At 37.8% G+C, this 17,998-nt stretch overlaps 1 protein-coding gene across 5 annotated transcripts in view; it reads right to left on the minus strand.

The window, feature by feature from the left end:
- TRAPPC12 (trafficking protein particle complex subunit 12) overlaps positions 1 to 17,998 on the minus strand; it is a 127,473-nt gene that overhangs the window by 105,514 nt on the left and 3,961 nt on the right. For 4 of the 5 annotated variants that reach the window (XM_023728291.1, XM_023728293.1, XM_004373089.2 and 1 more), the window contains exon 2: positions 11,735 to 12,967. In XM_023728291.1, coding sequence (XP_023584059.1) covers positions 11,735 to 12,961 — 1,227 coding nt within the window. In that variant the 5' untranslated portion in view covers positions 12,962 to 12,967. Of the gene's footprint in view, positions 1 to 11,734; positions 12,968 to 14,106; positions 14,120 to 17,998 lie in introns of those variants that run through there. The other variant, XM_023728292.1, reaches the window with a different exon arrangement.

Consider the following 17,998-nt stretch of genomic DNA (forward strand, 5'->3'; position numbering starts at 1 on the left):
GGGACAGGGGCCAGAAGGCAGAAGGGGACAGGGAAGCTGGTGATAGGGAACCCAAGGTTGAGTAAGGATAGTGTTGACGTGTTGTGAGGTTGTTAACCATTGTCATAGGGCAACATGTGTACTAACTGTTAAATGAGAAACTGTTTTGTTCTGTAAGCCTTCATCTTAAGTGAGAATAGCAACACAATTGGAAGAGCGTAGTCGATGTCACTGAACTGTGCATACAGAAATTTTTGAAATCGTGTTATCTTTGGCTATGTATATTTTCACCGAAAAAAAAGGCGAGAAGGGAGAGGGTTGACATGTTGCGGGGTTGTTAACCAATGTCATTAAACAATATGTGTACTACTGTTTCATGAGAAAAAAAAATAAAGAAAGTATTAAAGTACTAATTTTCAAACTGAAGATTTAGAAACACTGAACTTGGAAAGATCCTAAAAGATCACCTTTCCCATTCCAAGGCTACAGGTGAGCTGTCCCAGATACTCAATAACCTTTTTTTTTAAACCCTCCAAGCAGATTATGCTATCCTTTCCGTTCTTTGGACTCCGTAGTTACATCCTTGTCAGCACCTACCATGCTGAGGAGTGACTGCCAGTCTAGTCTTCTGTCCCTCTAAGCTCTTGAGGGAAGTGTAAGCTGTTGGAGGGAAGAGAATTAGTCTTATTTTTTTTTACAGCTTTTCTGTTTTTACACTTGACACAGTAGGTGCTTAAAAAATATTTTGGAATAACTGGAAAACATTGGCAGAACAAATAAATAACTCCTTGGTACCCTATTCCACTATCCACCCTGTAAGGAAGTTCTTCTTAATACCAACTTAAATGCCATCGTATATATAGAAAATCCCTGAAGGATCCTAGATGCTACTCACTCTGGCAGATGTGTATTTAAACAAATAAAGGTCTCTTGGGTTTTGAAAAAAAAAAAAAGCAACCAGAGAGAAAACACATAAGGTATGAAGAAGCGAAAACAAAGCAAAACAAAAACCTGTCAACCCAGAATTCCAGCAAAAGTAACTTTTGGAAATGAAGATGAAATAAATATTTTGTCAGACTAATAAAGGCTGTGAGAATGTGTGGCCAGTAGATCTACACTACAAAAAATGTTAAAGGAAGTTCTTCAGGTGTAAAATATAATGCCAGATGGAATGTTTGGATCTCACAGAGGAAAAAAGTGTGCTGGGAATGGTAAATCTATTGTAAAATATAAAGACATTTTCTCAATTTTAATTTTTAAAGAAGAAAATTGACTAAACCCAAAACTATAAATATAAATTGTGGGTTTATAATATTTGTAGAAGTATATAACAATAGCACAAAGGATGGAGGGAGGGAAAAGGAAAAATACTGTTCAAAGGTTCTTACATTTTACATAAAAGGGTAAAACACTATTTGAAGGTAGGCTGTGATAAGTTAAATACTCGTTTTGTGAACCCTAGAATAACCACTTAGAAAAAAAGTAAAGAAATATAGTTAAGAAGCCAGTAATGGAGATAAAATGGAATACTAATACTTTAATCCAAAAGAAGAAAAAGGGTAAAAAAACAGACAAAACAAACAGAAAAGAAACAGCAAGATAGCAGACTTAAACCTAACTACATCAATAGCAAGATAGTAGATTTAAACCCAACTATATTAAGAATCGGAAACCCTCGTGGTGTAGTGGTTAAGAGCTAGGCTGCTAACCAAAAAGTTGGCAGTTCAAATCCACCAGGTGCTCTTGGAAACCCTATGGGGCAATTCTCTTCTGTCCTATAGGGTCGCTATGAGTTGGATTTGACTCGACAGCAACAAGTTATATTAAGAATCACTTTAAATATAAATGATCTAAACCCTCCAATAAAAGGCAGAGACCATCAGACTGGATTTAAAAAAAGCAAGACCCAACTACATGTGCTACAAGAAATCCACTTTAAATATAAAGAAACCAATGAGTTACAAATTAAAAAAAAGAAAAGGCAATACCATATAAAACTCATTATCATCACACAAAAAATCCAAGAAACAGGAGGGGCTATATTAATATCAGACTAAATGATTTAGGAACAAAGAATACTGCTAGGAATAAAGAGGAACATTTCATAATAATACAAGAATTGATTTATCAAGAAGTCATGTCTTAATTAAATGTGCAGGCAACCAACTACAGAGCTTTAAAATACATGATGCAAAAACTGACAGCGCTGAGAAATAGACAAATTCACAATAACAACGGGAGATGTCAATAGCCCTTTCTCAGTAACTGATAGAACACGTAGACACAAAAACAGCAAGACTACACTTGAACAACACTATCAATCAATGTGACTTAACTGAGATTTTAAAAACACTCCAAGAACAGTAGAATATATATTCCTTTTAAGTGCACATATGACATTCACCAAGATAGACTACATGATGGCTGTGGCAGAAAAATGATCTCTCAAAGATGCCTATGTCTTAATCCCTGGAACCTGTGAATATGTTACTTTACCTTATGGCAAAAAGGACTGTGCAGATATGATTACTGATATAGGGAGATGATCCTGGATTATCTGGGTGGGTCCAATGTAATCATAAGGGTCCTTAAAAATGAAATAGGGAGGCAAGACAGAGTCAGAGAAGACATGATAACAGAAGATGAGATGAGAGCCAAGGAATGAAGGCCAACTCTAGAAGCTGGAAAAAGTAGGGAAATAGATTTCCCCCTAGACCTCCAAAAAAGAAGATAGCCCTACTGACATAGTAATTTTAGCACAGTAAGACCCACTTAGGACTCCCTAACTTCCAAAATCGTAAGGTAATAAATGTTTGTTGTTTTAAGTTACTAAGTTTGTGGTTTTGGAGCCCTGGTGACGCAGTGGTTAAGAGCTCGGCTCCTAACCAAAGGGTCGGCAGTTCAAATGCACCAGCCGCTCCTTGGCAACCCTATGGGGGCAGTTCTACTCTGTCCTATAGGGTCGCTATGAGCCAGAATCAACTTGGCGGCAACGCGTTTAAATTTGTGGTTATTTATTATAGCAGCAGTAGGAAACTAATACGATGGCCAAAAAACCTATACCCTAAAAACGACAAAAACATTGCTGAGAGAAATGAAAGGAAACCTAAATCAATGGAGAGATATATTATGGCCTTGGATATACCATGTTTGTGGCAGAAGATGTAAATTCTCCCAAATTTATCTATGGATTCAATGAAATTCCAATCAGAATCTGAGTAGATTTTTTGAGAAGACACCGACAAGCTGATTCTAAAATTTAAATCAATGCAAAGGACCTAAAATAGCCATAAAGTTTTTGAAAAATAGCAAAGTTGGAGGACTCTGTTTGATTTCAAGGTTTATTATACAGCTCCAGTAATCAAGACAGTGTGGTATTTGCACAGGGTAGACATATAGATCAAATGAACAGAAGATAATCCAGAAACAGACCTACAAATGTATGATCAACTGATTTTCAGCAAAAGTGCCAGGATAATCACACAAGGAAACAATAATCTTTTCAACAAATCATGCTGACGAACTGAATATCAGAATAATAAATTATGAACCACCCTTGACCTTTGCAGCATACACAAAATCATAGACTTAAATGTAAAAGCTAAAACTATAAAGCTTCTAGAAGAAAACTCAGAGAAAATCACCATGACCTTTAGGTAGGCCAAGATTTCTCAGATATGATTAAAAAAAAGCCCTACACATCATGAAAGAAAAATATACGTAAATTAAACTTCATTAAATTTAAAATTTCTACCTTTGAAAGGACTGTATTAAGAAAATGAAAAATCAAGGCACAGAATGGGAGAAAATATTTGTGAGATATATACGCACATGTGTGTGTACATACATACATATATATACATATATATTTGCTTCTACCCAGAATATTTAAAGAACTCTTAAAAATCAATAATAGTAAGACAAACATCCCTGTTTTAAAAAGATGGGCAAAAGATATGAACAGATATTTCATAAAGAAGTATCTATAACAAGGTGTTTAACATCATCAGTCATTAGGAAAATGCAAAATTAAAGTCCGTGAGATACCACTACATACCCACTGTTGTTGTTAGCTGCCTTTGAGTTGATTCTGACTCATGGTGACCCCATGTGTGCAGAGAAAACTGCTCCACAAGGTTTTCAAGGCTGTGATCTTTCAGAAGCAGATCACCAGGCCTGTCTTTTGAGGCATCTCCGGGTGGGTTCAAACTGCCAACCTTTTGACCACTAATGGAGCACTTAACCGTGTGCACCAGCCAGGGACTCCCACACACCCACCAGAATTGCTAAAATCAAAAAAGGTTGACTATGTCACGTGCTCACGAGGATATGGAGCAACTGGAACTCTCATACCCTGCTGACGGAAATGTAAAATGGTGCACTCACTTTGGAACCAGTTCGGCTATTTCTTATTAGTTAAGCATACATTTATCATATGATGCAGCAATTACACTCTTAGATTTTTACCCAGAAGAAATGAAAACATATGTTCACACAAAGCCCTGTACAAATAAACACACTCCTAACATTATTTTGCTAAATTACTAACAACAGGAGCATGTGTATGTGTGTGTGGAGGGAGGGAGGGAGGGAGAATGAACATACATTAGTGCTATATAATGGGTTCTACATAAATAGATCTTTGAAGCCTAGCCCAAAAACCTAAGTACAATCTATAGCTTAACTTACTACAAAATGAGCTTGAAACCTATTTGCCAGGTACATAATAGCTGTATATGTAGCAGTAGGGGTTTAGTTGCCAGCAATAGTTCAAAGAAGGCAGCAACTAGGATTATAGAATCAGAGACTTTTGGACTTTTAGCGAGAGGGGATCATTAGAGAAGGGGTGATTAGTCAGCCACCAATATCTAACTTCCCTTTCTTTTAATAATAGAACCCCTGAATTTTGCCTGGGCCCATGGCCACCCAAACCCAAACCGAACCTGTTGCCATCGAGTTGATGCCGACACATAGCGACCCTACAGGATAGAGTAGAACTGTCCCATAGGGTTTCCAGTGAGCAGCTGGTGGATTCAAACTGCCGACCTTTTGGTAAGCAGCCCGAGCTCTTAACCACTGGGCCACCAGTGCTCCACATGGTCACCTAAAGACTATATTTTCCAGCCTTCCTCTCAGCTTCTTATGGTCAAGTAACTAAATTCAGGCTGTGAGTGCCTGCATAATATCTGCCCCTTCTGGGGGATGCATCTCAAAAGGAATACTGCTGGGCTCCTTCCTGATGGCTAGGAGACGGCAAGGTGAAGAAGTTTCATTGGCCTTTGGTGAGGACAGCAGACTACAGCTCTGGTCTGCATACCTCTGTCCTATTAGACCATAGGGAAATAAACTACTATCCTGTTTCAGCCACTGTATCTTTAGCTTTCTTTTTTACTGCAGCTTAGACCACATACTAATTGATAGACTTATACATCCAAGTTTTAAGATTCATCAAACCCTTTTCTTTTACAGATGAGAAAATTAAGCCAGAGCTGTTAAATGACTTCCCCTATGCTATACAGGTAACTGACAAAGTAAGAATTTGAAAGCAGTTCTCCTAATCTGAGGTTCTTTCTATGTCCGTGGACTGATTAGAGGGATGTCTACATATTCGGCACTTTCTGAGACACTGAAAAGGGTTCTCAGCTCCCCAAATACTCCACTTATTCTTCATTGATGCCTAAAATTAAGCTATTTGATTTCCAATTCTTTGGCTTAAACACAAATGTTTTAAGATAAACACAGTGAGTCATTTATATGGTAGATAGAAATACAACATAAGAGCCTAGAACCAAGGTAAACAGGCCCTGAGTTCTGGTAATGACTTTGCCACAAACCCATGGGAATCTGCTCTTACCTCTATCAAAAATATTTCATTATAACTACCGGCATCCATTTGCAAGTCTTCTTTTCCTAGATTATGTTGTAAATTCTCCAGAGCAAGGACAATACTTTTTTCCTTTATATCACTAGGATAGTGAGCATCTGGAACATAGCTGACTCGTTGTTAAGTGTATGAATCACCTTGACCTCAGCTTCCTCATCACAAAATGAACTGGACTGGGTCAGAAATCTTTAACCTTTTTCAAGGAATAGGTACTCTCCATTTCTTGGAAGCTTTGAGTTCACTGAAGGATTGCAGAAGACACCGTAACTGATGTCTTTGGCCTTAAGGAGGTTTCTAGAATTTCTGACATGAGGACTATGAGCTGCCTAAAAAGGGGTTTAACATAGACTATAGAGCTGTGGTGGTGCAATGGTTAAGTGCTCGGCTGCTAACCATAAGGTTGGCGGTTTGAACCCACTCGGTGGCTCCACGGGAGAAAAGATCTGACAACCTGCTCCCGTAAAGATTATAGCCTGGAAAACCCTATGGGGCAGTTCTACTCTTCACATGGGATCGCTATGAGCCAGAATCTTGACAGCACACAACAACACGAGCTCCCTGATAGAAATACTATAAAATCCCAACAGCAGGCAGGGTGAAAGGGAAAGGTGGGAGAAATAAGAGCAACAGGGGCAAAAAAAAAAGGGATGGTGGAAACAACCAGCTTGAAAATGTGTATGTCAGGTTTCTAGGTCTACCAGTGGCCAGAATGTATCACAGAGATGCCCTGTGATACGGCCCTCAGGAATCAAAATTCTAAATTCTTTTGCCACTGAAATTTTGCTGCTTTGATTTTTTTTTTTTTTTTTGCTTTTTTGTTGTTTTTATTTATTTCATTTTCTGTTTTTAATGAACAAGTTTCACACAAACAAGTCTCCAGCTTTCTTTTCTTACTGACTCTGAAAATTTCTCAACTAGTATTTGGGTCAGCAGTTCGAATCCACCAGGTGCTCCTTAGAAACCGTATGGGGCAGTTCTACTCTGTCCTATAGGGTTGGTATGAGTCAGAATCGACTTGACGGCACTGGGTTATGGTTACAGTTTTACTTCCCCCAACACTTACCACTTGTTTCTTTGAGAAGAATATATGCCAACTACAACTATAATTAGCTAAAAATACTATTATTCATGTGATGCTGCTATATGTAAATGAAGTTTTATACATTAATTTTTAAAGGCTTTGTAGACTGCCATAAAAACTACTTATGTAATAAAGAAATATTTTTTAAAATTTCAAGTTTTATTTCATAGGAAGGGGATTTTTAATAAGGTACCGATAGATGAGCAGTATAGAAAAAAAATTCAAATATCTAAGTATTTTAGAAACCCGAATTTATAACAACGCTTTAACAGTAACAACAGCAGAAAAGCTTGTCAACAGGTAGATTTGACAAATGGTTGGATGACATTTTAAATGCTTCGTGGGCACAGAAAGTTAATAGAGAAACTATTCTTTGTTATACTAAGCTTAAGTTCCCTGGCAAACTCAGCATTTCCATTTAAGGTAAACCTTAAAGTTTTCATTTCTACCCTGGGAATCAAAAATTTCTTTGCAGGGTGATACACGCCCAAGGAGACACTGAGTGAACAAACATTTGTTAATCCACCACACTTGTTGTACGTGACAGTCAAAAGTATTTTGGGAACTAATCTTGGTTAAAATTTCTACTTGCCGCGGGGTTTCCAAAGCAACCGTTGTGAATTGTGAGAGCTATGGAAGACATCAGGATTTAAAGGAAACAAAGAGAAAAGACAGCCTCCTGGCTGGCCTCTAAGTGCACGCTCTCCACATGTAATGGGTGTTCCATACATACTTGCTGACTGGCTGAATACCCCGCTTATTTCACAGTTAGCCATCAGGAACTATGATCGGGGAGGTAAGTAACAGAAGCTTCAAAGCTACGAAGGCAGAAATCACAAAGCCTGTGCCTTTTAGTGGAAACCCTGGTGGTGCAGTGGTTAAGACCTCGGCTGCTAACCAAAAGGTTGGCAGTTTGAATCCACCAGGCGCTCCATGGAAACCCTATGGGGCAGTTCTACTCTGTCCTTTAGTGTCACTATGAGGTGGCATCAACTTGACGGCAACCAGTTTGGTTTTTTTCGGTTATGCCCTTCACTGGGGGCAGTGGTGGTTCAGGGGCAGAATTCTCACCTTCCATGCAGGAGACCTGGGTTTGATTCCCTGCCGATGCACCTCAAGTGCAATCACCACCCCTCTGTCAGTGGAGACTTGCGTGTTGCTATGCTGCTGAACAGGTTTCAGTAGAGCTTTGAGACTAAAACAGACTAGAGAGAAAGACCTGGCAGTCTACTACTGAAAAATCAGCCAGTGAAAACCCTATGGATCACAATGGTCCGCTCCCATTTTGCACGGGGTTGCGATGAGTCGGGGGGTCGACTGGATAGCAGCTAACAACAACAAATGCCCTTTACTTATAAATCAGTCAGAGTTGCCATGGAGTGGGTTCTGACCCTTGGTGACACGTGTGTCAGAGTAGAACTGTGCCCCACAGGGATTTCAATGGCTGATTTTTCAGAAGTATATTGCTAGGCCTTTATTTTGTGCTGCCTCTGGATGAACTCAAACCTCCAACCTTTCAGTTAGCAGCTGAGTGCGCTCACCGTTTACACCACCCGGAGACACCCTACTTATAAACACAGCCTCTTTATTTGATTTGATCTAATTAAACGAGCAGACTTTTAGACCTTATGTTTCTCAACTTAAGAAATACTGGCATTTTGGGTGGGATTTTTTATTGTATGCTATTATCCAGCCACTGCCAGGTAGTTAGCATTCTTGGCTGTACCACCAAATGCCATTTGCTCTCGCCAGCCCTTTTGACAACCCAAATGAAACCTCTACACACTTCTAAATGCACCCCAGGACCACTGGGTCCCAGTACCCTGTTGGACAAAAAAACTCAAAAAACAAACCCACACCAAACCAGTGGCCGTCGAGTTGATTCCAACTCGTGGCGACCCCACGTGTGCCGAGTAGAACTGCAATCCATAGGATTTTCAAGACTGTGACCTTTTGGAAGCAGATTGCCAGGCCTTTCTTCTGAGGTACCTCTTGGTAGGTTTGAACCACTAACCTTTCGATTAGTAGTTCTGCACTTAGCTATTTGTACCACCCAGGGACTCCACCTTGTTGGGAACCACTGGGTTATGTCATTCTCCTTGGCAATCTTTAGTTTCCCCTGAATTACAATCACAGGGGAAATAAATGACAAACAAGAGATAGTTCAAAAAGGAAGTGTTAAAGGCCAGGTCCACTAATACTATAGGAACTTAACAGCAGAGCGTACAAAGAGCCCAGGAAGTGGGGGAAGTGGAGAAACATGAAGCAGACCACTGAAGTCATCCTGGGATTGTAGGTGTGGAGGGAGGGCGGGGGAAGAAGAGAACAGGATTCAGCGAAAAAGAAATCAAATCTTAAATATCCAAAAATACCCTGAAATCACAGTCCAATAATTGGTATTCATTAAAAAGATCCTATAAAGGCTGAATTATGTTCAGTATGTTCTGCTTAAAAAACCAGGGAAGCTTGCCTAGAACCTAAAAAACCAAACCAAAGCCGTTGCCGTCAAGCTGATTCCAACTCATAGTGACCGTATAGGACAGAGTACAACTGCCCCATAGGGTTTCTAAGGAGTGGCTGGTGGATTCAAACTGCCAACCTTTTGGTTAGCAGCCTGAGCTCTTAGCCACTGTGCCACCAGGGCTCCTTGCCTACAATGCCTGATAAATATTAAGTCAATAAATATATACCTAATAAATGAATATTATGGAAAGATTGCCATGCAAAATATCCAAAATCTGGACGACTACAGACTACATTTAAGTTACATGAAAAAATTAATTAATTGACCTCACTTTCCAAGCACGCTACTTTTTTTGTTTGTTGTGAGCACTCACAGGGCTCAGCAGTCTATTAATTTAATAAAAATAGTCATAGTTATGCAATTGGCTATTCTACTAAGAGACAGCTGCTGAAGCCTCCTGGGCCTTCTTTCAGATCCAGGAAAATGGGTACAGGATATGGGCCAAGTCAACTGGTGGGTATAGTGCTGTCTCATGCCATCTAGCCACAAAGGAGCTTCTTAATGCTATCTGCAATCTGATATAACAAAACATAATACCCAAATAAATAAATTATATATATATATATGTCAGCAGTTCAAATCCACCAGGCGCTCCTTTGAAACCCTATTGGGCAGTTCTATTCTGTCCTATAGGATCGCTGAGTCAGAATCAAACTTGACGGCAACGGGTTTTTTGTTTTTGTTTTTAAATATGTATATCTGTATACATATATTTACAAAATTTTACCGTACTATATTAGTTTATATCTTTTAAATTTAACATTAAATTGTGAACCTCCTCAGATATTCTGCTATAACAGAATTTTTAATGCCTACATAGATATTCAGTGTAAAGATGAGATGAGTCGAATGTATTCAACCAACCTTCTGATGATGGATTTTTAGAATTTTTCAGATTTTTTTTACAGTTATGAACGACTTTGATGGACATTCCAGTAGCTAGGTATTTGTATACAAGTGTGATTTTCTCATAATAATAAATTCCTAAGAGTGGAATTTTTATATCAAAGTGCTGTCTGAGACTGGCTATCTTCTTATACCCTAGCAAACACTGAATAATTATAAATAAAACACCCAATCAGATGGATGGAAAATGGAAACAATTACTTTAACTTGATTGTCTTTACTTTTAAGATGGAATTTTTTTATATTACCATTTACTATGTTACGGATTGAACTGTGTCCCCCAAAAATACGTGTTGTAAATACTAACCCCTATACATGTGGACAAGAGCCGTGGTGGTGTTGTGGTTAAGAGCTTGGCTGTCAACCAAAACGTCTGCAGTTCAAATCCACCAGTCGCTCCTTGGAAACTCTATGGGGCAGTTCTACTCTATCCTATAGGGTTGCTATGAGTTGGAATCGACTTGATGGCAATGGGTTTTTTTTTTTTTTTTTTTTTTTGGTGCATACATGTGGATATGATCCCATTTGGGAATAGGGTTATCTTTGTTATGTTAATGAGGCCATATCAGGGTATGGTGTGTCTTAAGCCAATCACTGTTGAGACATAAAAAGGGCAGATTAGGTACAGAGAGAAGCAAGGAGGATCAAATGAAGAAATACTGATGCCACGTGGTGATCACCAAGGAACTCAGGGAGAAAAGCTCAAAGATTTTCCCTCCGAGTGGACAGAAATCCTTCCCCTAGAACCGGTGCCCTAAAATTGGACTTCTGGCCTCCTACACTGTGAGAAAATATATTTCTGTTTGTTAATGTCACTCACTTGTGGTATTGCTATTATAGCAGCACCAGACAACTATGATACTCTACATAACACTTAACCTATTTTTATGATTTGTTATTTTTTGGGATGTTCGGATTTTTGTTATTGAATCTATAAATACCCTTTCTATATCAAGCATGTTATATGTATAACACATATATTTTTCCAGATTTAAAAAAGGTAATGGATTTATCATTTATTGCAACTCAAACTTCACAAATAAACTCATTATACAAAGTTTAAAACTACTTTAGAGAATTATGATATAACTATATATCTTACTGGTATTTCTAAGATTCTGAGTAGACCCTTATATCAGGGAAATCAACAGAATTCCAGATTATACAGTGACATAATTACAAAGACTCTCAAAATCAGAATCTTACTGACTGCTGAAAAATAAGGATATTTCAATCTTTTTAAAGGTTTTTTTTAAAATATAGAAATAGATTACGAGGAAACAGATATGAGTCTAGAATTATTTCTTCATTGAAAAGATTTCCATTAGAGAAATGCCTTTGAAAATATCTGATGTCTTACCTGAATGTTGTCAAACTTTAAGCCTGGCATGGTGAGATTCTCCTTGTCTATGAACACCGTGCTATACTGCTGAGTTGCTACAGAAATCAAAACATTCCTGGTCTCCTCACTAGGAAGCCATGCATCATTTCTTCGGTCCATTTCACTCATGTTCAGGGCTGTGGCAAAGGGGTCATCACTCCCTGCAAATACAGCTCGTATCTGTGAAAATGGTTTTGGTGACTGAGAAATTTCTAGAGAGGCTGTAGAAATACCCGACTCTGATCTGTCAATCCCTGGAGAGTAAGAAGGATCAGCAGAATCAGGGGATTTATCTCCCCCTTGAGTGGTGAGTGAAGACAACTTTTCTGGGACTGAAGAGCCTGCATTCGGATTACTGACAGAAATGAAAGTGGATGTAGTAAATGAATCAAAGAAGTCAGAAGCCAAGGAATTCGTGTTGGTCGTATCTCCAAAAAATTTACTCAGGCTGGGACTTGGCTGAACCATCTGAGGAGGTGTCTTGGCTGAAGTTTCACTTGCACTGCTGAAACTAGGAGATTTCACCATCTGAGACTCAAAGCCGTCATGAAGAAACAGGTGAGGCTGGGAATTAGCTGTGTTTGATTGACTGAAAATGGTGCACATGGGGACAGGCTCATCTTTAGAAGAAGACTGACTGGAAGACATTTCTGATATCTGTTCCTCTGGGTTAGTTTTTTCATCACTTGGGACTGAGTCAGCTGCATCTTCACTTTCAAATACGGGCATGCCTTTTACTTCTAGTGTTGGGTCTTCTTTCAAAGAGGCTCTGCTATCAGGGGTCATGTCAGAGACATCTTTAGGTGTATCATCACGGTCAGTTTCACTGATATTACTCAGGGTATCAATTTCTTCTTTATCTATATTTTCTATTCTGTTATCCACTTCACTTTCTACCGGCTCCACAACATCCTGCAAACAACCAAGTTCGCCCACATCATCTTCACTGTTATTAGGAGAGTCAGAAATGAGGACACTTTCCATCATTTGCTCATTAAGCTTATCTATGAAGTTATTAGAATCTTCTGATACAGTCTCATTCTCTTCAGACCCAAATTCGTCTCCACCGAGGTCAATGGTTTCCTCATGAAAAAGAAGTTGCCCTTGTTCTTCCTGAGTCACCTGGTCAATAATGCTCTCCATTCCCACCTCAGCTGGAGGAGACTTCTCAGTCATGCTCTGATTAGTACCGTTGGCATTTTCCATAGTTGCCTGGAACAGAGACAAATATAAATTAATCTCATCAGTTCTGTATTTGAGTTATTACAAAGCTGATTCAATCTTATTATTAAAATTGTTTTTGATTAAAGAAGTTTAGTGTAATATATCCAATGGTTCAAAGTTCAAAAGACTTCCATTTCTTCAGCCTTTTCAATACTACTCATTCTTTAAGGCTCGGTTGAAGTCTCCCTCGTCCTCGAAACATTCCCAAGCCATTCCAACCTATAATAATCTCTTTGCCCTCTTCTGGGCTTATAACGTTGTCTACCTAATTCTGGGAATTTGAGACAGTGAGAATGGCATGAGCAAAATTTAAGCATTTAAAAAAGCAAAAGGCATGCTCATTGAGCAGTGACTGCTGAAGCTGATGACGAGAATCAGTAATATTTATTAAGCTCTTACTTCGCGGCAGGCTTTCCAAGTGCTTTACATATTCAGTATTTTCTTATTTAATCCTCACCACAGCCCTATAATATAGCTGCTATCATCTTCCTTATTCTGAAGATGAGGAAACTGAGGCTTAGAGAGATCATGTGGATTGCTCAAAATCACACCGCTAGTAAGCTGAGAAACCAGAAGCAGCTAAAGCTGAAATGATGCGTTGACAATCGATGGTGGGGCCCCAGAATAGGGCAAGGATTTGAACCCTAACAAAAAGCATTTATTCCTTTTCTTGAAGAACTTTCTTTTGGGGGGAGGGGGTAAAATTTACTTTATATAGTTTTATTCTCATAATGAGCAAATTCAAATTAAAGAAACCTAACAGACTATGATAAAAGATGACAGTTTTCCCAGGAGAAAAAAATACCTTTTTGACCTTTAAAAACTCTACTTGGCTGATGTATAGATTACTTTCTTCCTGTCAACACTTCCATCACAGTTTTCCAAATTACCTTTGCTTTTCCACAGCATAGATCACCAGGAGACCTGAACACAAATTTATTTTAAAGCGGATAATTAAAGTTAAATATTTTAGAGAAGCTTCTTGTCTACCAGTCAGTTACTAATTCCCCCTTTCTTATATACTCATCCAATAATTATTAGGTATAAATTAGTAAAATACAACAAAAAGGAACAAAACCCATTTATTCCTGTAATGTTTTCACAGGGAACTCAATAAAGGAAGCTACCTCAAGAATATTGAAGTGCAGAATCAATCATATGTGGATAAAGCTTCTCCATCTGGTTTTACCTGTCTGTCAGCGGAGGCTTGTGTGCTGCTATGATGCTGAAAAGGTTTTAGCAGAGTGTCCAGAATATGATGCAATAGGAAGAAAACCTGGTGATCTACTGCCAAAAATCAGCCAGTGAAAACCCTGTGGATCACGACAGTCCGATTAATGACCCACCATGGGGATGGTGCAGGACCGGGCAGCATTTCATTCGGTTGTGTGTGGGATTGCTAGGAGTCCAGGGCTGGTTCCAAGGCAGCTGACAACAACAACCACTGTGATTGACTTATTAATTCTGAGGATTGCATAATTATACTAAGAAATAACTGCTTCAGCAATAATCAAAGAAATCCAGACTAAAATTATGGTATATAATTTTTTTTTTTGCCTATTGCATTGGTGAGAAAGTATTAGAGGTGACAATTTTGTGGAAACTGACATACTGACAGTGGGAATATAATCTTTCTGAAGGGCAGCTGGGCAAAGTATAAAATCCTCTGACACAGCAATTCTGTGTTTACCAATTTCTCTAAAACATGTTTTTAAAGAAATCATCTTTGCAAATGAAGAAAGCTAAGTAAAAAAAGCAAGTCTTCCACGTCAAAACTTAGGTTTCTAACTATGATTTGATTTTCAGAAACTTTGTTTCTAATCCAATCTAATTTAGAAAATCAATTCCTGTTTCCTAGTGATAAAAGTTTACAAAGATACTGCCCACCCAATCCAGAGCAAAAATTATATTAATACAAATCTTAATTTCTTGAATATTAGTTGCATATTTAAAAAAAAAACAAACTGTCAAAGGACTGCACCAAAATGTCCCATAAACAAAAAAATAATTCCTGACTGAGCTCCTACTATGCCTTAGACACAGGGCTGAATGTAACATTATCCCAGCTTTCAAGGAGCCAACACTGGGGATTGACACAGGGCTACAATATTGAGCCTTTCAATCCATGAACATAGTTAATCTTGTCATTCATTTACGACTTCCTAAAGTCTTTTAATAAAATTCTAACTTTTTCTCCGTTAAAGGCTTTATACATCTTTTTAGATTTGTTTCCAGGTACTCAGAATTTTTTTATGCTATTGTAAATGGTACATAAGGAGCCCTGGTGGTACGGCGGTTCAGTACTCGGCTGCTAACCGAAAGGTTGGTGGTTGGAACCCACCAGCCACTCCGCAGGAGAAAGATGTGGCAGTCTGACTTTGTAAAGATTACAGCCTTGGAAACCCTATGGGGGCAGTTCTACTCTGTCCTGTAGGATTGCTATAAGTCGGAATTGACTCGATGGCAACGGGTTCTATATATATTTTAACTGCATTTTAAAAAATTTTGTAACTACTGTAAATAAATGTAATTTTTTCTTTAAATATATCGATTTCATAGCTGGCTACTTTGTTTAATGCTTTTATTAATTCTAATAATTTCTCTAGCAATTCTTTTGGATTATCTATACCAGTGGTTTTCGCCCAGGGAGGAACTGTTCTCTATCCCTCATGGACATTTTAAATGCACAGAAGTGTTTTTCGGTTGTCATAAAGAAAGGTGGGGGTGGGGGTGGGGTGGTGGTGGTATTAGAGGCATTTCTTCTCCACTCCAGGGATGTTAAGTCCTGCAATGCATGAAACAGTCCTGCACAGCAAACTACTGACTCACTCAATACACCATGGACAATTATTTCACCTGCAAAAAAAACAATAGTTTTATTTTTTTCCTTACTAATCCTCATCTCTTTTATTTCTTTTGGACAGGTTAGGACTTCTAGAACCAAGCTGTATACAAGGGGTGACATGGACATTCTTAGCATCTTTTTCCTTGCTGTAAAGGAAATGCTTTCAATGTTTCAGCATTTGTTCAAGCTCTCTATTGAATACCTATTTGTTCTCTATTTCATTAATTTTTTTAATTTGCTTCCTCTTTATTTCTCTGTATATATTGCTATTTATTTTCTAATTCATAAATTGGCGGCTTAGCTCATTAATTGCAGCCCTTCTTTTCTGAATAAGTAATTGAGTACTTGAAGCCAAAGTTAAAATTTGGTTCTTTGAAACGACCAATTGAATTGGCAAACCTCTGGCAAGACTGGTCAATAAAAAAAGAAAGAAGGCAGAACTAAACAACATCAGGATTGAAAAAGGGAACATTACTACAAATTCTAGAAGGATTAAAGAGATGTTAAGTGAATACAATAAACAACTTTGTGCTGATAAATTTAAGAACTGAGACAAAAATGGACAAATTCCTTAAAAAATTTAATTTACCCAATTGACTCAAGACTTAAATAGCATATAGGCATATATTTATAACTTGAATAGTTCTATAACTATTTAAAACATACAATTAGTAGTTAGAAGTCTTCCCACTCACAAAGAAAATGTATAATCTTGATACCAAAATTTGATAAGGCCACACTAAAAGGAAAACTATAGGTCAGTCTCACTCATGAGCATAGATACAAAAAAATCTTAAAATATTCATTAATTAAACCCAGCAATATATTTTCACACCAAAAATGGAGGGTGTCAATATGACAGGACAGGGGTGGTTGCAGTTGAGGGAAGGGGTTGACTTTTCAGTAATTGTGTTTGGACAACTTATACATGCAGGAAAAAATTAATTTGGAATCTTACTGCACACAACACACAAAATCAATTTTAGGTACATTAAAAACTTTACTGTGAAAGGCAAAAGTGTAAAACTTTCAAAAGAGAATATCTTTCTAGTCTCAAAGTAGGGAAAGTTTCTAAAACAAGGCATAATATGTACAGAACATACAGACTGACAAGTTTGCTGCATTAATACTAAATAACTTTTATCATGAAAAATAGCCTAAAGAAAGTAAAACAAGCCATAAACAGGGAAAAGGTATTTATAACACATGTAACTGAAAAGGGATTAATATTAAGATATATAAAGAATTCCTACAAATCAATAGTACAAGAAATGAGCCAACAGAAAAATAGGCAAGAGATTTAAACAAGCTGAAAGCAGTATATATTTGTGTATCTACTTTGGGAAACAATTTGGTATTATCTCTTAACTGGAAGCTTGGCAGTTCGAGCCCATCCAGCAGCACCACGTAAGAAAGGCCTGGTGATCTCCTTCTGAAAGTTCACAGCCTTGAAAATCCTATGGACTACAGTTCTACTCTGCAACATATGGGGCCGCCATGAGTCAGAATCAACTTGACGGCAACTGGTTTAGTAAAGTTCTGCAAGCACTTAGCCTACAACTGGAATAGCTATACGTCTTGATTTTCCCGAGATAATTCCAGTCTCAGAAAAATTATTAAGTGCCTTCTTTCATTCTTAAAACAGTGCTGGTTGAGATGAGACAATAAATATATGGTCACACTACCTAGGAGTAGCAATTCCACTTCTAGATACATATCATAGAGAGACTCCTGCACATATGAACTAGAAGCTAAATGTAAATGTTTCTAAATAGCAAATCAAAACAAAATATCCTCCACTCAAAACCTCCTCATAATAACAAATCAGTAACAAATAATTACTATGTAACAAATAATTACTGTCCATAGACACAATAAACAAATAGCTATATATTCAACAACTGAATATTAAACAGCAGGGAAAAGGAATGTACCAATCCATTTCAAGGCATTAATATGTTTTTTTTTAAATGTGCATCAATATATTTAAATCTCAGAAATATATTGTTGCACAATGGGTAGAAAAAATAAACACAGCATGATTCTCTATATGAAGTTCAAAAACATGTGAATGAAACAATATATTGTTTAGGAATACACATTTAGTAAAACTACAAAGTAAAGCAAAGAGACAATAATTCCCAATTCAGCTGGGGAGGGAGGATTGGAGGAAA

This window comes from Trichechus manatus, unplaced genomic scaffold (genome assembly GCF_000243295.1).
Source record: "Trichechus manatus latirostris isolate Lorelei unplaced genomic scaffold, TriManLat1.0 scaffold00023, whole genome shotgun sequence".
NCBI classification, from domain to species: Eukaryota; Metazoa; Chordata; class Mammalia; order Sirenia; family Trichechidae; genus Trichechus; species Trichechus manatus.